General features: G+C 46.6%; 1 protein-coding gene across 1 annotated transcript; it reads left to right on the top strand.

Moving 5' to 3' along the window:
• The first annotated feature begins 1,998 nt into the window (after positions 1 to 1,998).
• LOC115082459 (5'-AMP-activated protein kinase subunit gamma-1-like) lies at positions 1,999 to 14,309 on the top strand. Its single transcript, XM_029586688.1, has 4 exons — positions 1,999 to 2,131; positions 12,223 to 12,329; positions 13,870 to 13,951; positions 14,032 to 14,309. Exons 2-4 carry the CDS (start codon positions 12,249 to 12,251, stop codon positions 14,166 to 14,168), a joined length of 300 nt encoding a protein of 99 aa, XP_029442548.1. The 5' UTR covers positions 1,999 to 2,131; positions 12,223 to 12,248; the 3' UTR covers positions 14,169 to 14,309.
• Positions 14,310 to 23,158: the final 8,849 nt, after the last annotated feature.

Genomic DNA, 23,158 nt, shown 5'->3' with positions numbered 1-23,158 from the left:
TACATATATATATATATACACATCAGAAATGCCAGTACTGAGACAGCCCCTCCGCCCACACAGCTCTGCCAGCGCACTCGCTCCTGCCCTGCAGCATCCCCTGCTATTCACAGCCAGCCTTACCCCAGTATACCACCCTGGGGAGAAGGGAGGGTGGCTGCTGCTGCTCCCAACACCGAGGACTCGAGCTTTTATCTGAGTAAGGCAGCGTAGAAGTGTAATGTGCAATAACATGATATTCGAACGGGCACGAAGGCACTGGCCAGATGAGCAGCAATTTTATATCGCGCACGCACGCTATAACAAATCCCTGGCGTGCTCCTAATTCTAAGCTTGCGCCAGCACAGCAGCATAAGTTGGCTTAGGGACGCGCAAGTGAGGGGATTTTACAACAGGCGTGCGTCCAACCCATGAGCAGCTTCACCAGTTGGTCCAGCAGGTCACCCAGTCTAGAGCCAGGTCCTCCACACCGCCCTCGTTCTTTAGCCTGCACTACCCCAGATCCATCGAACACTGCGTAGATGCCTGGAAATAGTTTTATAAAGACTTACACTTCCGCCATAGCAGAAGGAAATTTGTACTCATAGAAACCTAGAAATGATGGCAGAAAAGGACCAGAGGTCCCTCCAGTCTGCCCAGCAAGCTCCCCATCTGCCGCGCCGTGCAGGTTACCCTCATGTATCAGTCAGGGCTGCTTGACGTGCTTTGCTTATGGACTTGGCAGTAGAAGCCGTCCTGTGTTTATTCCTTAATGTCTGCACATCAGGACCTCAGACTGTAAAAAAGTCAGGGCTTGTGTTGGTTGTCTCTGAATCCAAATTCCTCTTTCTTTCCACCCCCACCCTTCGAAGCAGAGGGCGATGTTGCAGTTGCGTCAAAAGTATCAAGGCTTATTGGCTAAGGGCAGTAATCCATGCCTTCTGTTAAGGGGATAACCACTGCACTGTGCAGGTTACCCCCATGCTTATCAGTTCCCCAAACCGTAAAGGTTGAGGTCCTCATTGATTGCTCTCTAAATCCAATTCCCCTTTTCCCCTGCTGTTGAAGCAGAGAGCAAATGTTGGAGTTGCATCAAGAGTAGGAAGGTTTATTGGTTAAGGGCAGTAACCGCCACACCAGCAAGATACCCCCATGCATGCTGTCTTCATTTCCTTTAGGACTTGGCCATAGAAGCAATCCTGTGCTTTCCCCCTTATGTCAGTGTAACAGTATCCCAGACCATGGAAGTCGGGGCCCTCGGTTGTTGTCTGAATCCAATTCCTCTTAACCCCCTGCTGTTTAAGCGGGGAGCAATGTTGGAGTTTCATTAAATAATTACATAGAAAATCTCACTAATAGTCCAACAAGAGAACACAGAAATGTTTGAATGACTGGGCGGGCACTCACATTATATCTGCTTCAAACCCTATCGCTGTGCTGACTTCTTTTTATAATCATTTAGTCATTCGATAGATGCATCTGTTTACAAACTTTTATAAGGGTTGAAGACTTCCACAATTAATTCAGATTCCTATATGCATATATAACTTTTTAGAGACATATATATATATATATATATATCTCTAAAAAGTTATATGTATATGTGTGTGTGTGTTTATGCGTGGGGCACGTAGCTACTTCAGCGCCTGTCTCTAGGTCCTCTTGGTCCTGTTCCCTGTCCACATTCTGCTCCTTTTCCCCCTGATGTGAGATATTTGTGCATCAGGTGGAAGCGCACATGTGCTACTTGTCTGCCCATCTCCCAATTCTGGCACACGCCCAGCTTTTAAAATTCACCTTAAAATGAAAACTGAGTTGTATATCAAATGCAGTACAATAAATATTTATTTGAAGATTGGTATCAGAGTAAATATGGTGCTATATGATCTAATCTACAGTCTCTTGCCTGAGATGGGCTACAAACAGACTTTGAAGTCATCTACCAAATCCTCTTCTTGTTAAATCTCTACTAACCATGCAACGTGCACACATCAGACTTTTCTGTTAACTTGTCCTGCAGCTTATCACACAATGTGTTTGCAAACTCTTTGCATTCATCAGGGATGACGTGGACGAGTAGTTCTCATCTTCCATCTCTCCTGGGCTCTTGACCTGATTGGAAGCAGGCAATTCAAACTAAAAGTCCAAGGAGGTGAGTGACCCAAACATCCACCAGACAATCAATCTGATTCCTTCCTCAGACTCTCTGAACTCCCATATAACTTTGTTATCTTTACCCACAAACTCCTCATACTAGGAGACTTCAACTACCTATCATTAAAATCATCCATTGTACCTGAAGACTGGAGGGTGGCCAATGTAACCCCAATATTTAAAAAAGGCTCTAGGGGCAATCCGGGTAACTATAGACCGGCGAGCCTGACTTCAGTGCCGGGAAAAATAGTGGAAACTATTCTAAAGATCAAAATCGTAGAGCATATAGAAAGACATGATTTAATGGGACACAGTCAACATGGATTTACCCAAGGGAAGTCTTGCCTAACAAATCTGCTTCATTTTTTGAAGGGGTTAATAAACATGTGGATAAAGGTGAACCGGTAGATGGTAGTGTATTTGGATTTTCAGAAGGCGTTTGACAAAGTTCCTCATGAAAGGCTTCTAGGAAAAGTAAAAAGTCATGGGATAGGAGGCGATGGCCTTTCGTGGATTACAAACTGGTTAAATGACAGGAAACAGAGTAGGATTAAATGGACAATTTTCTCAGTGGAAAAGGGTAAACAGTGGAGTGCCTCAGGGATCTGTACTAGGATCAGTGCTTTTCAATATATTTATAAATGATCTGGAAAGGAATATGACAAGAGAGTTAATCGAATTTGCAGATGATTCAAAATTATTCAGATTAGTTAAATCACAAGCGGATTGTGATAAATTGCAGGAAGACCTTGTGAAACTGGAAGATTGGGCATCCAAATGGCAGATGAAATTTAATGTGGACAAGTGCAAAGTGTTGCATATAGGGAAAAATAACCCATGCTATGGTTACACAATGTTAGGTTCCATGTTGGGAGCTACCACCCAGGAAAAAGATTTAGGCATCATAGTGGATAATACTTTAAAATCGTCGGCTCAGTGTGCTGCAGCAGTCAAAAAAGCAAACAATGTTAGGAATTATTAGGAAGGGAATGGTTAATAAAACAGAAATGTCATAATGCCTCTGTATCGCTCCATGGTGAGACCACACCTTGAATACTGTGTACAGTTCTGGTCACCACATCTCAAAAAAGATATAATTGCGATGGAGAAGGTACAGAGAAGGGCAACCAAAATGATAAAGGGGATGGAACTGCTCCCCTTTGAGGAAAGGCTGAAGAGGTTAGGGCTGTTCAGCTTGGAGAAGAGATGGCTGAGGGGGGATATGATAGAGATGTTTAAGATCATGAGAGGTCTAGAACGGGTAGATGTGAATCTGTTATTTACGCTTTCGGATAATAGGACTAGGGGGCACTCCATGAAATTAGCATGTAGCACATTTAAAACTAATCGGAGAAAGTTCTTTTTCACTCAACGCACAATTAAACTCTGGAATTTTTTGCCAGAGGATGTGGTTAGTGCAGTTAATATAGCTGGGTTCAAAAAAGGATTGGATAAGTTCTTGGAGAAGTCCATTACCTGCTATTAATTAAGTTGACTTTGAAAATAGCCACTGCTATTACTAGCAACAGTAACATGGAATAGACTTAGTTTTTGGTACTTTCAGGTTCTTATGGCCTGGATTGGCCACTGTTGGAAACAGGATGCTGGGCTTGATGGACCCTTGGTCTGAGTCAGATTGGCATGTTCTTATGCACAGGCCCCCTCCCAAAGGTAACGCCATCAGCTTCCAATGGAATATGGAGGATCTTGGACTCTCACACCTAATCAAATTCCTACTTCTCAAGGTAGTTGGTATCTAGGCTAGTTTCACTGCACTAGCATTAACATAGCCCCTAGCACAGTAATGGTAGATTCTGTATCCTGGTTAGTCGATTTCCTAGTGTAGGCTACACGCCTAGTCTCAGAAAAAAAAAATCATATTCCTCAGCCCAAACTTCTAACCAGAAATATGACCCTTGTCTCATTGACAAGCTCCTTAACCTACTAAAAATACCGACCACTTCAGAAGCAGTGAAACCTCGTCCAACAATGGTATGATGAGTTTAGCATAGTCATCGATACCCTAGCCTCCCTCAAAACTAATCCAACCAGGCCTCTCAGGAACCTCCCCTTGGTTGCATGAAGGTCTCCCACTCCTGAAAGAACAATTCCATCAACTTGAATGGAACTGGACACCAGCTCATGCCTGTAGGGACGCCTTGCTCTCTGTGCATATGGTCCCTAGCTTAAGCCCTTTCTAAGGGGTACGCTTTACAAAAAGGAACGCACGCAAGAAGACCGCGTGCATAAAAGCACACGCGTGGGTAAATCTATTTTGAAACCTGCTGCTTGTGCACGTAACACAGGGAACGCGAGTAACTTTGCGCATAAAAAAAGGGACAAGGCAGGGGCCAATGTGTTTGCGCATGAGCGGCTATTTTAAAGCCTGGTAAAGTGATGCACGTCACTGTTTTACCTGCGCGCAATTACTTCTGCTCGATATCAGGTGTAAGTGATCGTAAACATCTTGAAAGTGAAAATATGACTGGGTGAGGGCTCTGGGTAAACTGGTGAGAGTGCAGGCTGAAGAATCAGACTGGTAAAGCTGGTAACGTCTTGCACACGCACATGTTTTAAAATTGTGCTCATTGTGCATGCAAAAGCCAAGAAGTCTTAAGGAAAATACATAGATAACGCTTCCTTCTGCAACTGCTTACAATTCGGAGCACACCTAGGCGCACACGTTCGCCCGGTCTATATAGAATTCAGGTGTATGTGCACTCTCGGCCACGTATGCTGGTTTTAAAGTTACCATCCCTGGATTTAGGAGTTGCGGGAACCTCTTACGAGGATGCACTGGAGGGTGAGGAGCAGCGTGGCAGTGTTGTTTAGTCTGGAGAGTAAGGAACGAGTGCTCCCACAGCCTGGTACAAGGAGGAGGAGGAGGAGCGCGTTCCTAGCCCCGCTCCCCACAGTCCGCAGGATTTGTCTGTGGGCGTGGAGAGGAGGAAGAGCTTTCTGAAAGTCTGGATTTGGAAGAGGTTTTGTGGAGCCTGGTCCTACCTCACTGGGTTCTCCCCATGCCTGGAGGAGGTCAGGATGAAGAGCTGGGATTCTCTGCCTGCGATACAAGGAGGGGGTGGCAGAGAAGAGAGAAGTATTTTTGGAAAAACGTTTTGTTTGGGGAGGAGATTTTGCCACTGGCTTCTTGCCTGCGAGAAGGGGCGACATTTGTGTTCAGGAACATTGGAGACAGAGATAGGAGCCCCCTTGCCACCATCCGGAGGGCTCGGTCATTTTCCTGCTGCTTGCCACCAAAAAAAGGAGATTGGCTGAACAGTGCAGGTCTGAGGCCATCAAAAGGTTTTGGGATTTGTTTTTTTGTGAACATTGATTGAAGAGTTGGTTGCTGATTGGACTTGAAGTATTTTTGGTTACAGCCCTGCCAGTGCCCAGCACCTCCGTTCAGAGATTAAGGTGCCCTAAAGCAGGGAAGTCCAAAGAAAGAAATCCTGAAGGCACTGAGAGACTGCGTGGTGTTAGTCTCCACCCCTGTGAGCTTCAATCCTCCTCCCCGCCGGAAAGAACCCCGGGGATCTGGGAGAACGTGGCCCCTGCAGGAGGTCCCTGAAGCAGGGGCGCCATGCAAGAAAATACTAATCAGACATTTGGCTGGCAAAAAATGACACTTTCTAAACAATTTGAGCTACCAAAAAATCTCCCAGGAAACCGTTTCCATTTAGTTGTCAGGGGCATATACTGCCTGTGAGGGACCCCCAGGAGCAGGAGCGGGACTGGAGTAAAGGAGTCTCCTGCCTGTCCCAGCCACCTTCCCCTCGAGCTGAGGCCTCAGGCTCTGGTGCCCAGCAGGGCTTGGATAACAAAGCAGGAGCTGCAGGATTCAAGAGCACAGAAGAAGACGAGAGCTAAAGGAGCACAGACTCCGACAGATGTAAGGAACCCTTAGGGCTAAACGAGCGCGGACTCCGACAGACGTAAGGAACCCTTAGGGCTAAACGAGCGCGGACTCCGACAGACGTAAGGAACCCTTAGGGCTAAACGAGCAGGGACTCAGACAGACGTAAGGAACCCTTAGGGCTAAACGAGCGCGGACTCTGACAGACGTAAGGAACCCTTAGGGCTAAACGAGCACAGACTCCGACAGATGTAAGGAACCCTTAGGGTAAACGAGCACAGACTCCGACAGATGTAAGGAAGCCTTAGGGCTAAACGAGCAGGGACTCCGACAGACATAAGGAACCCTTAGGGCTAAACGAGTGCGGACTCCGACAGACGTAAGGAACCCTTAGGGCTAAACGAGTGCGGACTCCGACAGATGTAAGGAAGCCTTAGGGCTAAACGAGCAGGGACTCCGACAGACGTAAGGAACCCTTAGGGCTAAACGAGCAGGGACTCCGACAGACGTAAGGAACCCTTAGGGCTAAACGAGCAGGGACTCCGACAGACGTAAGGAACCCTTAGGGCTAAACGAGCAGGGACTCCGACAGACGTAAGGAACCCTTAGGGCTAAACGAGCAGGGACTCCGACAGACGTAAGGAAGCCTTGGTTTCCTTACCATAAGGAGTGGACTATCTAGCTGGGGAGGTGCAGAGGGATTTAGTTAAGAGGGGTTGGATTTTGCTCCCCGCGTGGAAGACAAAGATGGTGTTGACTTAGCCCCTCCACACAACTGCTCAGCTCTGCGGTCCCTACCCTCCCTCTGAGATCCCCTGTGCTTGTCCCATGCTTTCTTGAATTCAGATGCTGTCCTTGTCTTTACCTCCTCCACTGGGAGGCTATGCCTTGCATCCACCACCCTCTCTATACATAAATATGCATAGGGGTATATAATGCTGATTCAATGTGTGGGGGAGGTGCCAGCAAGAGCGGTGAGTCCAGGGACCTCCCCTTATAGGAGAGGGACCTGCAGGGGTTTTCCCCCTCAAGAGGGAAAGGCCCAAGGCTGAAGAGGTTTTCCCTCTCATGGGGACCCGGATGACGTGTGTGTCCCCACGGCCCATGGAAGACCTGAGGAGAGAAGCTGGGAGAGGCTGCCTGAGTGAGATCTATGGAGAGCAGGATGCAGAGCACTTGACCTAAGGAGCAGGGGCGGATTCCCGATGACGACCGGCCCGGGGATTCGCCGCCCAGGAGATACCACGTGGTCTGCCGAGCATGGTTCTGTCGCAGCCGCGTTCGGCAGACCACGTGACTAGAGCGACCGGCCCACCGGGGGATGCCCGATCCCCCGATACTGCTAAGGAGGGAAGGGAGCCTGTAATCCATGAGGGAGTACTACGGTGTGTCATACTGAAGGAAGGTTGATGGACCCTAGTGAATGGTCCAGTTTGATGTGGTATAACCGGGAGACGGGAGTACAAATGAAATGATGACATTTCTGGGGAGTAAAGTGGAAATGTTGGAGGGTATTTTGGAGAGACTGGAAGAAATCCTTTGACCTTTAATAGTTTTGTTAACTTGGTAGTTCTAAAGCTGCTTGTTGGCTTTGAAAGTCTGTGAACTCTGGTTAATGTGGTGCTTTCATGTAGCCCTTACTATCTTGTAAATGTAGATTGGATAGTATTTCAAGGTATAAACGTTTGTTTGGAATATATCTTGGAGTCACCACCAGCACAAAGCAGTGGCAGAGGAGGAACTGGGTTCATAGAGGGAAGGGTTTCTCTCTGCCCCTGGGCCTAGGTCCACTCACCATCTGCTTCCGAAGACTCTGGTGCTCGGCCCGCGCGTGTGTCAGACGCTCTCACGGTTACATAAGCCCTTTTACACGAGATGCTGTGGATTTTAGTGTTTTATTTATATTTAAAAATCATTTATATTCTGCCCATACTGAAATATAATGCTAAGCGGGTTACAAGGTTAAAACGAAAAAACCAATATAAAAGCTAAATCAACTCACAATTAAAACATATAGACCTCAACCTTAGCATAGAGTTTCCTGGCTGATATAAGCACATCATCTCCATGGTTTACGAGAGAGGGCAGCTGAAGGCTACTTGAAACAAAAGTCTTTCAATGCTTTCGAAAAACCTAAAATATCATCTAAAGCCCATAAGAAACCAGGCAGAGCGTTCTACAAATCAGGGCCCTTAATACGAAAGGTTCACTTCCTTGTTACCATCAGCCTGGAGAACGGTTAAGACATTTTTTTTTTGCTTGAGAGCGTAACATCCATGAGAGATTATAGAGAGTTAAAAGATCGGCAAGGTAAGAAGGGACCATTCATTTGCAAGACTTTAAAAATTAGAACTAAAATTTAAAATGCCACTCTCTGCTGTACAGGCAACCAATGCAACTCTGGGAAAAGTGATGTCGCGTGATCCCATCTGCGCCCGCTCATGACGCGATGGGCGGCGGAATTTTGTAAAACTCGCAGGCCCCTGATCGTGGAAGCTGGGAGCCTGAGGCACAACAAAGTACAATAATCTAAAGGCTTGAACCTTCAGCTCTTTAATCACTACGCTCTAAAATGGGTTTCAAGTGGCGCAGTGTGCGTAATTTAAAATAATCCCTTCTAAGAATGTGTCGGAAATGGGGTTTAAATGAGAGCTTGAAATCAAATAAGAATCCCAAATTTTGTAGAGTGTCCCAAAATTGAATGGGACTACCCGTGATGGAAGAAGGGTTTAGCAATTGCCCAATCAAAATATCTTCCCATCTTGAAAAGCCAATAGCCTCCAATTTGCTATAACATTCAGTAATAAATGAGTGAAAGGCTACGGGTGACAGTATTCAATGTAGAGGATAAATTTGCCTTCACGGGGAAATAAAGTTGCACATCGTCAGCGTAAATTTGAAACGTAATAGAGTGTTGATCCAATAAATCACAGAGAAGTCTCAAATAGATATTAAAAAGGGCTGACGACGATGCAAAACTCTGTGATACCCCTGAGGGCGGCACAAACCATTCGGAGGGCCCCCTGCCCCAGAAAAGCAAGCGTGCTGATCCTGTCCCTCAAGGTACAACTGAAACTATGAAAGAACAATTCCCCCAGCACCAAAATCCCTCGGTCACTTCAAAAGTATGGCGTGGGCTTCGGTGAAGAAGGCTGATGACACATCAAGAAAGGTGGTGACTACCGACCCAGCTCCTGCAAAAGGGTAACTGTCATGGGAAAAGGACAGACTTTCAGTGCAACGCTTCTGACAAAAACCAAACTGGTGCAGATGCAAAACATTGTCATCCCTGAAGAAAATCGACCCGTTGGGGATAAACAAGTTTTGCCAGAGGTTTCCCCAGAGTGACAAGACTAGAAATTGGCTGTTAGCTTGAGGAGCATCAACATCTGGCTAGGTTACCCTTTTTTAAAGCCATCTGGTATCCCCTCTCCTCTACCAAAAGATTTACTAGCATGGTGGTGATATCCAGAAATTCGTCTTTAAGTTGGAAGAGAATTGTAAGTAGACGTGGGCTCAGAGAGCAAGAGGAGTTCTTGAGTTTGGCAAACCACTTCAATTTTGGATTTGGCCACCCTCTGAAAAACTTGCCAGACTGCGGGAACGAATGTGGATGCAGCAAGGTGTGGCCGAGGCGACTGACGAGCACAGACAACTGCTCAGGTCACCGAGTGTAGAATCTGCAGAAGTGCGAGGGCTAAGCGCCGAGGCCTGGAATTAATTATCGGTCAGGCTAGTGACAACTGTAAATAAAGCAGGTGGACGGTTAGGCTGTCCTCAATCCTTGAGATATGAACATTCTTGCAGGCAGTTTCATAAAGGGCTCTGCAAACGGTATCTGGGCTGTAAATAATACCCATAAGCAAATACGATGAAGGAACATTGGGTAGCAATGAAAGAATAAACATTATAAAATACTGTGCACAAAGAGTGCAGTCCATCGCAGTGATTCATGCCGTTTGATCAACATAAGAAATATATTACATGCCGACAAAAGTGGGTGCATTGCGTGGGACGCTCACAGCAGCACCTGATGGTAGGAGCATGCAATGAGCTCTTTTTTTCTTGCTGTTGTGTCGCTAAGGATTCTCTCTATATTGTGGAAAAGACCTAACGCGTTGCTTCTCATGAACCACTTTTTTCTGTTCTGTGACGTAAACTATCTGAATGTTATAGGGAACGTCAATAAATCAGAAATACTCTGCTGCCGCAGGGCTGAGATGCACTAAAAATTGAATTTTAAGAGCTGGACGTGAGCTGAAATCAGGAGATGTGCGGGCATCTGGCACTTGCACGTGTCCACCCGATTTTATAAGGCAGGCAGATGTGCGCACAAGTGCCAATGCGCAAATATCTCGCATCGGCCAAAAACGGGCGGGGCGTGGGCATTCCAGGGCGGGGCCAAGAGAAATGCATGCAAGTACCTGCACACCTGGGCACGAGCACTTTACTTCTGCTATGGAGGAGGTGTAAGCTGAAAAGAAAGTCAACAATAGAAATAAACAGAGAGGGAAAAGGATTACAATCCAATTACCATAAAACAATCCATTAAACCTATTTAAATCACAAATGACAAAATCATAAAAAAAACAGCTCAAAAATATTTTAATCTGCAGCCTCTCGCCGCACAATGGGCCACAAGCTGTAATCAGCCTTTAGAGCAGTTTAAGATTTTAATCATTTAATGTCATTTGTGAACAGGTATCTCCTTATAAGATTTTTATTACATCTTTATTCCTAAACTCATTCCAAGCAATAGTTATTTTTATAAACTTCAAATTTTCCCAATTTTTTAAGCACCAACTAATACTGAAAAACGAGGTATAAAATCGAATACTTAGCCAAATAATTGGAGTATTTGAAACAGCAGTAACAGCTTATCCACCACAATTCTCAAAAATTCCCAACATGAATCATGTTTCAACTGTACATCAGTCTTCTTCAGGGGATTTTAATATAGAAACATAGAAACATAGAAATGACGGCAGAAGAAGACCAAACGGCCCATCCAGTCTGCCCAGCAAGCCACGCAGTTCATCCATTTATTTATTTATTTTTTCCCACCCTTTTTCTCCCTCCACCCTTTTTTTCCCCACCCATTTTCTCCCTCCCACCCATCACTATTGGCTTCCAGCACCCTCCGGCCCCAACTCCCTTCCACCCCTCCACCAATGCAGAGAGCAGCGCTGTATCCGCATCCCAGTGAACATCCAGCTCAATCAGGGGTAGCAACTGCCGCAATAAACGGCCACACCCCTGCCCCATACTCTTACCCACCTCTGTTTTGTTTGTTTGTTTTTAGTTTTTTTGTTTTTTGTTTTTTTGGAGATGGCCGCCCTCCAACCTTCCGCTCCGTGAAGGTGGAACACAAACCACTGGCATCCCGCTCCGTGAATGCCTCTGTGGCTACTGCCGCTCCGTGCAGTATTTTGCTGCCTGAAGGTGGAACAACTACTGGCCACTGGCATCCCGCTCCAGTGGCCAGTAGTATAACTCGAATTGGCCAATATTCTCCATATTCCCGGACGGAAAAACCGTTTACTTACTTGAGACACGGTAGCGCCATTTTTAAATTTTATTAAGAGACGGTTTTTCCGTCCGGGAATATGGAGAATATTGGCCAATTCGAGTTATATACAGCTTGCGGCCCATTGTGCGGCGAGAGGCTGCAGATTAAAATATTTTTGAGCTGTTTTTTTATGATTTTGTCATTTGTGATTTAAATAGGTTTAATGGATTGTTTTATGGTAATTGGATTGTAATCCTTTTCCCTCTCTGTTTATTTCTATTGTTGATTATTCTGAGAGGTGGTTTGCTTCTGAGTTTTTTAGCTTAAAAGAAAGTTACAGGAGTCTGGGGTAACTGGGGGGAGGACCTAGCAGAACACCGGGCAGACTGGTGGATGAACTGATGAAACTGCTCCTCAGTTGGGCATCCATAACACTGCTGGGCGCGCACAGGTACACTTGCCTAGGCTATTTTATGAGGAACATGTGTGTGAATGTGCGTGTTATAAAACTGCCATGCCTCTGGGTGCACACCAATGCGCACGCGTGTATGTACGCCTGGGTGCCCGTTCGAAAGCTACATCTTAGTGAGAGCCTTGGAGTCTGGATTCAGTTTGGCCTGCCTTGCCCAGCTCGTCGGGGTCACCAGCACACTTTCCTTTCGCCAACAGCTGGGGAGGGCAGGAGTCTCTTCTGAAGGTGACGCTGTCTGTGCTTCTCCTGCAGATCCCCTCCGTGATGCCAAGGTTTACATGAACTTCATGATGCAACACTGCTGCTATGATGCTGTCCCCACCAGCAACAAACTGGTCGTCTTCGACACCACCTTACAGGTATGAGGGAGGAGGCCAGTTTAACCCTGCTTCCTAGCTGACGTTCGCTTTGCCCCATCTTGAGGGCGAGCTCCGGTCTTGGAGAACTGCACGTGGGGTTTTGTCTTACTTTTGTTGTCCGTGATTCCTTCTCAGTAGGGCACGAAGAAGTCTTAACTCTTTTGTTTTAAAGAAAAGCAAGGCTATTTCAGTAAGTTAAACCTCATAATGCTTCTTACCTGACTTTCTATGCTCCGTTAGGCCAGCATAGCAGAATTTAGGCACGTTTTATTGGAAAACTTACATTTCTTACTTGAGTTCACTTCTGCAGAAAATTCAAACTTTCTTCTACTCGCCCACCATGCGTTCCCTCCTCAGTGCTCCCCAGACTTTCTTCGGCAGGCAGATGACTCTTACACTGCTGAATCTCCACCTGGTGGCTGCAGCGGATGCCGGGATTAGCTTCCCCGAACGCCTGCACCAGGCTCCCTCTCTGAGCAGGTTCCGTCCTCATCTCTTCAAGGCTGCTCCTACCACTTAAACCTTGAATCCTCCTGCTCATGCAGAAGATGTTAGCAATCCGGGCTGCAAAGTGCATTTTTCAACTTATACAGGCAGTCCTGGGGTTATCAACCTCTGCCCATTCACAGTAACAACAAACATAGCCCAAGCTCTGCTTTATTGCTTACAGTCCCACCACCATGCTTGTTGGTGCTGGATTTAATACCTACCTACAACCACCTACTTTAAATCTCTTTCCCTCTCTGCACAGACCCTCCGCAGTCTCCCACACACACTTCTCCTCTCTGTACAGATTGATAAGCTATTTTCCTCCTTATGTGACCCTGCACAATCTCCCGAACTCGCTCCCGCTCTCTATATGGCTAAAGAAGGCACTGCCTCCCTATGTGACTCCCACAGGCTCCCACACTCGCTACCTCTCTCTGTACAGATACAGAAGGCACTGCCTCCCTATGTGACTCCTGCAGGCGCCCACACTCGCTACCTCTCTCTGTACAGATACAGAAGGCACTGCCTCCCTATGTGACTCCCACAGGCTCCCACACTCGCTACCTCTCTCTGTACAGATACAGAAGGCACTGCCTCCCTATGTGACTCCCACAGGCTCCCACACTCGCTACCTCTCTCTGTACAGATACAGAAGGCACTGCCTCCCTATGTGACTCCTGCAGGCTCCCACACTCACTCGCTCCCTCTCTCTGTACAGATACAGAAGGCACTGCCTCCCTATGTGACTCCCGCAGGCTCCCACACTCGCTTGCTCCCGCTCTCTGTACAGATACAGAAGGCACTGCCTCCCTATGTGACTCCTGCAGGCTTCCACACTCACTATCTCTCTCTGTACAGATACAGAAGGCACTGCCTCCCTATGTGACTCCTGCAGGCTCCCACACTCGCTACCTCTCTCTGTACAGATAGAGAAGGCACTGCCTCCCTATGTGACTCCCGCAGGCTCCCACACTTGCTACCTCTCTCTGTACAGATACAGAAGGCGTTTCCTCCCTGTATGACCCTGCACTCTCCCGTTTTCTGTACACAGATCAAGAAGGCTTTTTTTGCACTGGTGGCCAATGGTGTGAGAGCGGCTCCTCTCTGGGACAGTAAGCAACAATGCTTTGTGGGTAAGTGTGACTGGAACATAAGCCTGGGATAAAATAGGCAATGGGGCATGGAGGTAAAGGCTGCTTTCTGTTCTCCACAGGGATGCTGACTATCACAGACTTCATTAACATCCTGCATCGCTACTACAAGTCCCCGCTGGTGAGGACTGCGGCTCCCCGAGGCCCCGAGGCTCTGTGCTGTCACATCTGTCTGTCCTGTGTTTGTGGGAGCCAGTGAGTAGGGTGCAGATCAGCTCCTCTGTATTTTTTTGCCTCCAAAATATTCCCCAGATATAATGCATGCTGCCTCTGTACCGCTGCATATGTCACCCACTATCCTATCTAAAAACCAGGGTCCAGCTGCTCAGTGAATGTGCTTTCTGTGTCTACGAGTGAGTGTGATTATTGCTTGTGCCTCTGCTGTGATAGTGTGCGTGTGTGTGTGTGTGCCTGGAGTGGCATTTTCTCACACCCTCTTATACAAGCTTCCTCTCTTTAGGGCTCATATACACCCTCTCATAGAGGCTTCCTCTCTCTAGTGCACATACGCACCCTCTCATACAAGCTTCCTCTCTAGTGCACATACGCACCCTCTCATACAAGCTTCCTCTCTAGTGCACATATACACCCTCTCATAGAGACTTCCTCTCTCTAGTGCACATACACACCCTCTCATAGAGGCTTCCTCTCTCTCTAGTGCACATACACACCCTCTCATAGAGGCTTCCTCTCTCTCTAGTGCACATACGCACCCTCTCATACAAGCTTCCTCTCTAGTGCACATATACACCCTCTCATAGAGACTTCCTCTCTCTAGTGCACATACACACCCTCTCATAGAGGCTTCCTCTCTCTCTAGTGCACATACACACCCTCTCATACAAGCTTCCTCTTTAGTGCACATACACACCCTCTCATCCAGGCTTCCTCTCTCTAGTGCACATACACACCCTCTCATAGAGGCTTCCTCTCTAGTGCACATACACACCTTCTCATACAAGCTTCCTCTCTAGTGCACATATTTATTTATTTTATTTATTTAAAATCTTTTCTATACCGTCGTTTAGTATTGCACCATCACAATGGTTTACAGAGTGGCACGCATATATAGAAGTCCTCTTATGTTTTTTATGTATAATGTTCCTGATTTTTTGTATTATGTTGTTTCAAATATAAACCGGAGTGAAAGCCAACACTAATACTTCGGTATATAAAAAACAAACAAATAAATAAATAAATACTTCAAAACCCACCATTGTTCTAGCAAATCCCTTATCCAACACCTGCCAAACTTTAATGGATATCATGATGGCACTAGGGTTTACCCTAACTACTGACAAACCCACTCACAAAGCAGGACATGCTCTTGACATCATTTATCAACCACAGGCACTTAGAACACATTAAAACTGAATATACACAGATCCCATGGTCTGATCACTTCCTCATACAATCCTCTATCAAAGATACCAAACAACAAGTGACACAAAAAAGAGAACCCATTGATTTTAAATATCGCCCACCGTATAACATAGAAACCCTAAAAGACAAATTAGAAGGAAAACTTACAGAAATGGACTACACCAACTGCTGCTCCGCTACAACAGCATGGACGCAAACAACCAAAAATTTAGCAGATGAGATAAACCCAATGAAATGTAAAGAAAGAAACCCCTGGCATAATGGAAAGATAAAGGAAGTCAAAAGAAATCTAAGGAAAAAAGAAAAGGAATGGAGAAAAGATAAAACAACTGAAAACCGAACTAAATACAGAAAACACCTAGCGTACTATAAACAAGTAATTCTCAACGCAAAGAAACAATATTACAGCACTAAAATAGAGAAATATGCAAATAATCCTAGAACTCGATTTACCATAGTAAAAAATCTCACCAATGACAAATCGGAATCACCCCCAAACCTACCAGTAAATAGATGTAATGAAATAGCTACCTTTTTCAGTGACAAAATTACGAACCTAAAAACAAAAAATTAAAATGCAAAAAAGAGATGTTAATCACTGGACAACATTCAATGAAATATCAGAACTGGAAGTCGAATCTATGCTAAAAAAAAAAAAAAAAAAAAAAAAAAAAAAGATAAATCCCGCCCCACATGCATATGACATAATACCAACCATAGACATAAAAAAATAGCCAACTCAGTCTCTCCGACATTAACAAAGATCATTAATCCATCCTTAAAGGAAGGAACCATGCCAGACACACTAAAAGGGGCAATCGTAAAACCAATTTTAAAGAAAAGAAACAGCAACCCGCTCATCCTGAGCAATTACAGACCAGTATCAAATTTACCCCTCATTGCAAAATTAATAGAAAAAACTATGCAAAATCAATTAGCAGAACACTTAGAGAGCAACAATATCCTGTACCCATTACAACAAGCCTTTCGCAAACACCACAGCACAGAGACACTACTGCTTGCGCTAACAGACAACATCATGAGAGGTTTCGACAGCGGTAAACACTACATTTTAGTGATGCTAGACCTGTCAGCAGCCTTTGATACAGTAAACCATGGAATTCTATTAGATAGATTAGAAGAAATAGGATTAAGTAACAAAACAATCAAATGGTTCAGATCATACCTAAATAACAGATATTTCCAAAGATCAAAGACGTAATGTCAGAAAAAATAAACCTTCAAACAGGAGTTCCACAGGGATCAGCCCCATCTGCCACACCATTCAACATATACTTGTTGCCGTTATGTCACCTGCTGGCTGGTCTAGGCATCTCACATTACATATACGCTAATGATATTCAATTATAATACCCATCGACACAATTGAAAAAACATTAAACATAGCTAATATGTATCTAGATATCATCAAACAGCTGTTAAATCAAATGGAATTAGTTGTTAATATAGAGAAAACAGAATTCCTACATTTAGAACGAAAAAATATAGAGATCATTCAAAACCCAATCATGCTCAAAAACAACCAGAAAATAGAATTAACAGAGAAAGTATGAAACCTCGGAGTGATAATTGACACTGAACTAAGCATGAAACAACACATATCTTTAAAAGGAAAGGAAGGTTATGCCAAACTCATGATTCTTAGAAGACTAAAACCATTACTAACAACCACCAACTTTCGATCAATGTTACAAGCTTTAATCTTTGCAAGCAAGGATTATTGTAATGCCCTACTACTAGGTTTACCATACACCACGATAAGACCACTCCAGATACTACAAAACACTGCGGCAAGAATTTTGACTGGTAAAAGAGACCATATCACCGAAACCCTAGCCGAACTACACTGGTTACCCATTGAGCAAAGAATACAATACAAAACACTATGCACCATACATAAATTAACACATAACGAAAAAGCAGAACGGCTGAACACAGCCCTTCGTGTACACATCCCTCATAGAAACCTGAGATCAGCAAATAAAGCATTACTAACTATTCCATCCGTCAAAACAGCAAGACTAACCCAAGTAAGGGAAAGGGCACTATCCTTAGCAGGTCCCTTACTATGGAACACCATGCCTTTAGAGATCAGATTACAAAGAGACTTCAAAACCTTCAGAAAAAGTTAAAAACATGGCTCTTTAAACAAGCTTATCACAAAGAGAATGGAGAATAAAACCCAGGGTAGTGTAGGTGGCGGACAGTAGAACACCCACACACATCACCCTAATCATTATGGGGCGGATTTTCAGAGCCCTGCTCGCGTAAATCCGCCCAAAACCGGGCGGATTTACGCGAGCAGGGCCCTGCGCGCCGGGAAGCCTATTTTACATAGGCCTCCCGGCGCGCGCAGAGCCCCGGGACTCGCGTAAGTCCCGGGGTTCTCCGAGGGGGGCGTGTCGGGGGCGGGCCCGGTCGTCGTGGCGTTTCGGGGGCGTGTCTGCAGCGTTTGGGGGCGGGTATGGGGGCGTGGCTATGGCCCGGGGCGGTCCGGGGGCGTGGCCGCGCCCTCCGTACCCGCCCCCAGGTCGCGGCCCGGCGCGCGGGAGGCCCGCTGGCGCGCGGGGATTTACGCCTCCCTCTGGGAGGCGTAAATCCCCCGACAAAGGTAAGGGGGGGGGTTTAGACAGGGCCGGGCGGGTGGGTTAGGTAGGGGAAGGGAGGGGAAGGTGAGGGGAGGGCAAAGGAAAGTTCCTTCTGAGGCCGCTCCGATTTCGGAGCGGCCTCAGAGGGAACGGGGGTAGGCTGCGCGGCTTGGCGCGCGCCGGCTATACAAAATCCATAGCCTTGCGTGCGCCGATCCAGGTTTTTAGCAGATACGCGCGGCTCCGCGCGTATCTACTAAAATCCAGCGTACTTTTGTTTGCGCCTGGAGCGCAAACAAAAGTAGGCTATTCGCGCGCCTTTTAAAATCCGCCCCTATGTGTGTATTTTATTTTATTTTTTTGTTCACCACCAAAGGATGATACAATTATTAATCTATTTTTGGCATTTAAAACTAATACAGATAGAAATGGACATGACTTATCACACCCACCAAACAATATTGATTATATAACTGTTACCGTAACTTGATGGCACCTGTGTAGTTGATATAACTTAATACATTTAGCAACATTATTTTATGTGCCTTATTGTAAACCGTTGTGACGTTATCTATCTTAACGACAGTATAGAAAAGATTTTAAAATTAAAATTGCATTCCACACTGCTCTCCTCCCCTTCCCCCGGCATGCACCCTCCAGGGCCTCTTGTTGTCCTGCCGAGCAGCCCCTGCCACCTCTGCCCACACTCCGGTGGCTAGCACTCACACTCCGGTGGCTAGCACTCACCTCTGCCGCTCGCCACACAGGCGCACGCCTGCCTGGGCCATCCTCTCACCAGGATTTACCCTGTTTTGAGAAATAGGAGAACCTTTTAAGAAAACCCATAATGCACGTTCCTTATAGGAAGGGCAACCCACACATCTCCTCTGATAAACTCTGGATGAGCTCTTTCAGCCGGAAGGTCCCCCCTGTAAAGCACAGGAAACCCCTCTGCACCCCCACAGCAATGCATGGCCCCAGCATAACTCAGCTACAGCGCTATCTAGTGGCCCCTTAGGGTTACACGTACACAAGTGTTTGATGGGCAGACTATCTACTGTCATGTACTAGGCAACTGTGTTAGGATGGTGTTTGTGCACATGAGTGCACGTGTGTGTGTGTTTTTTGTGTGTACTTTCAGAATGAGTGCATGAATGCCTGTGCTGTGAGTAGTTCTTGTGCACACACGAGTTTCTTTGCAGAGAGTATTGTTTTGACACATGACTGAGAATATTGCTTGTACGCATGAACGCATGTGTGCGTGTGCTCTGTGAGGAGTGTGTGTGTGTGTGTGTGTGTAGTCTGGATATATGCATGTTGTGGATCCTGTCTGTGCACATGTGAGGAGTATGTGTAAATGATTGCTGGTGATGTTGGTGTTTTATACACACGTGTGCTTGTGATATTTGCATGGATTCTGATGGCAGAATTTGGAGATAGTGGAATGACTCCATCATATAAACTCTCTACTAAAATCTAAATACACCCCTAGCATAAAAAGTATTTGTTTAGTTCAGGTGTAGCAGCCAGCAGGTGAGAGCTCTCTCACCCTCTCCCTCTCTATCCAGCAGGGAAGGGGGGAGGGTTCCATTCCCCTCCTCCATCCTGCGAGTGCGCCTCAGACACCTATAGCTATGGCCCTGATCACTGCCCCTCTTCCCCCCCCCCCCCCCCCGAGGTTCCTCGCAGTCTTCCTCTCTCTCATCCGTCCCCACCTCTTGAAGTCTCCCTCTCTTCCCTATCCTGGCTTCAGAAGGCCCTCCCCAAACCCCCACACCAGGTCCCATAGAGTCTCTCTCTCTCACTTTCACTCTCTCCCGCACCTGCCGCCCCCCCCCCCCCCCCCTCCAGGGTCTCCCTGTCTCCTGCTCCCCATCCCTTCCCTCCAGGAGTCTCCTCCTTTCTATTTCCCCATCTCTCCCCCCTCCCCTCTTATTCCTTGTGCTGCTTCCTCCTCCTGCTCCAGCTGAGACTGCTCCCTTCAGCCAGCGAGGGCCGCTGTTTGCAGCTTCTCTTTAGCTGGTGTGGCCACTGTCATTACCTCCTCCTCCTTCTTCCATTGGCACCGCCTCTGCCACGTAAGCCAATGGGCAGCAGAGGCAGGGTCAGCACTGGCGACCCACCCGGGCCCACTGGCGCTGCCTCCGAGTCCACCGTGCACAGCAGGTCCTCTTCTTCGGCCTGCGGCATGGGGAGCTGGGTTTTTTCCAACCCTGGTCTATCCTTCCTTCCTCGCAGGCTTTTATCCCACTGCTGCCCTTTTACTCTCTTTCTGCTACCTTTGCTCTCCTGACTCTCTTCCCTGCTTCCCTCGGCTTTCCCAGGTGCTCCTCCCTGCGCTCTTCTTTCTGAGATCCGTTCGAACCATTACAGACTCAGCATCTACATTAGCTGGGTTTATTTTATTTATGTATTTTATTTACCGTCATTCCAAAAGAAGATCACAGTGCTTTACAAAAGCGACATTCATATTTTATGTAATAAACACAACATGGAAAACATGTTAACTAGAGGGCTAGGATAGTCATTTATGATATATAATTACCACTGCAATAGTTTTCATATATTAGTCAGGGAGTTGTGTGTGGTGTGAGAGTTGATGTACTCTTTGTGTACAGGTGTTTAGTGACCAAAATCTGCCGCTGTTCTTCTACTGAACCCCAGACTGTCAGGTGATCACCGGGTGCTAGTGGGACATCAGAAACCCTTTCTCCAGGAGCACCACATCCAGTGTCTGTGCATGGGAGTGTGACAGTGTGTCCATGCTAGTGGAGTGTTTGATGGATTGTCCGTGGTACTGGAGTCTGTGCGTGTGAGTGTATGATGGAGTGTGCATGCTATTGGAGTCTGTGCATACCATGTGTGATGGAGTTTCCATGCTGTCGGAGGGTTTGATGGATTGTACATGGTACTGGAGTCTGTGCACGTGAGTGTATGATGGAGTGTGCATGCTATTGGAGTCTGTGCATACCATGTGTGATGGAGTTTCCATGCTGTCGGAGGGTTTGATGGATTGTACATGGTACTGGAGTCTGTGCACGTGAGTGTATGATGGAGTGTGCATGCTATTGGAGTCTGTGCATACCATGTGTGATGGAGTTTCCATGCTGTCGGAGGGTTTGATGGATTGTACATGGTACTGGAGTCTGTGCACGTGAGTGTATGATGGAGTGCGCATGCTATTGGAATCTGTGCATACCATGAGTGATGGAGTTTCCGTGCTGTCGGAGTGTTTGATGGATTGTATGTGGTACTGGAGTCTGTGCATGTGAGTGTATGATGGAGTGCGCATGCTATTGGAGTCTGTGCATACCATGAGTGATGGAGTTTCCGTGCTGTCGGAGTGTTTGATGGATTGTATGTGGTACTGGAGTCTGTGCATGTGAGTGTATGATGGAGTGTGCATGCTATTGGAGTCTGTGCATACCATGTGTGATGGAGTTTCCATGCTGTCGGAGGGTTTGATGGATTGTACATGGTACTGGAGTCTGTGCACGTGAGTGTATGATGGAGTGTGCATGCTATTGGAGTCTGTGCATACCATGTGTGATGGAGTTTCCATGCTGTCGGAGGGTTTGATGGATTGTACATGGTACTGGAGTCTGTGCACGTGAGTGTATGATGGAGTGCGCATGCTATTGGAATCTGTGCATACCATGAGTGATGGAGTTTCCGTGCTGTCGGAGTGTTTGATGGATTGTCCGTGGTACTGGAGTCTGTGCACGTGAGTGTATGATGGAGTGCGCATGCTATTGGCATCTGTGCATACCACGTGTGATGGAGTTTCCGTGCTGTCGGAGTGTTTGATGGATTGTACATGGTACTGGAGTCTGTGCACGTGAGTGTATGATGGAGTGCGCATGCTATTGGAATCTGTGCATACCATGAGTGATGGAGTTTCCGTACTGTCGGAGTGTTTGATGGATTGTACATGGTACTGGAGTCTGTGCACGTGAGTGTATGATGGAGTGCACATGCTATTGGCATCTGTGCATACCACGTGTGATGGAGTTTCCGTGCTGTCGGAGTGTTTGATGGATTGTACATGGTACTGGAGTCTGTGCACGTGAGTGTATGATGGAGTGCGCATGCTATTGGAATCTGTGCATACCATGAGTGATGGAGTTTCCGTACTGTCGGAGTGTTTGATGGATTGTACATGGTACTGGAGTCTGTGCACGTGAGTGTATGATGGAGTGCGCATGCTATTGGAATCTGTGCATACCATGAGTGATGGAGTTTCCGTGCTGTCGGAGTGTTTGATGGATTGTCCATGGTACTGGAGTCTGTGCACATGAGTGTATGATGGAGTGCGCATGCTATTGGAATCTGTGTATACCATGAGTGATGGAGTTTCCGTGCTGTCGGAGTGTTTGATGGATTGTACATGGTACTGGAGTCTGTGCACGTGAGTGTACGATGGAGTGCGCATGCTATTGGCATCTGTGCATACCACGTGTGATGGAGTTTCCGTGCTGTCGGAGTGTTTGATGGATTGTACATGGTACTGGAGTCTGTGCACGTGAGTGTACGATGGAGTGCGCATGCTATTGGCATCTGTGCATACCACGTGTGATGGAGTTTCCGTGCTGTCGGAGTGTTTGATGGATTGTACATGGTACTGGAGTCTGTGCACGTGAGTGTATGATGGAGTGCGCATGCTATTGGCATCTGTGCATACCACGTGTGATGGAGTTTCCGTACTGTCGGAGTGTTTGATGGATTGTACACGCTATTGGAGTCTGTGCACCCACATATGTGACAGAGAATATGTGCTGTTGCAGTCTGTACATGTGAATACGTTTGTGTACTTTTGGTGTTTGTGTTGGCTCATGTGGGTTTTGCATGCTCTATGTGGTGAGAGTTGTGTACCCCGCACCTCAGCCTGTACACGACCTGCACACAAGATCACACATGCTACAGAACTAGGATGCTGTTCCAACACTCTCTGTTTGCCAGCCCTGTGAGCCCATCCAGAACTCGTGGACTTTGCATGTCCTCTATGCTGATCTCACGATGCACAAGTTCAGCCTCGAAGAAGTTCCACGCCATGACGTTTGAGTACATTAGCAGGGCCGGCAAATTGGGCTTCTGCCTGCCCCCCCCCTCCCCCACCAATACAGGCATGCAGCTGCAGCAAAAGAAGAAGAGTCCCTGATGGAACCACTATCAGATCCCATGCTGTCAGAGGAGGAAA

Source organism: Rhinatrema bivittatum, unplaced genomic scaffold, assembly GCF_901001135.1.
Source record: "Rhinatrema bivittatum unplaced genomic scaffold, aRhiBiv1.1, whole genome shotgun sequence".
NCBI classification, from domain to species: Eukaryota; Metazoa; Chordata; class Amphibia; order Gymnophiona; family Rhinatrematidae; genus Rhinatrema; species Rhinatrema bivittatum.
Note: the sequence above shows the minus strand (reverse complement) of the source record. Positions and strands in the feature narration are given on the sequence as shown.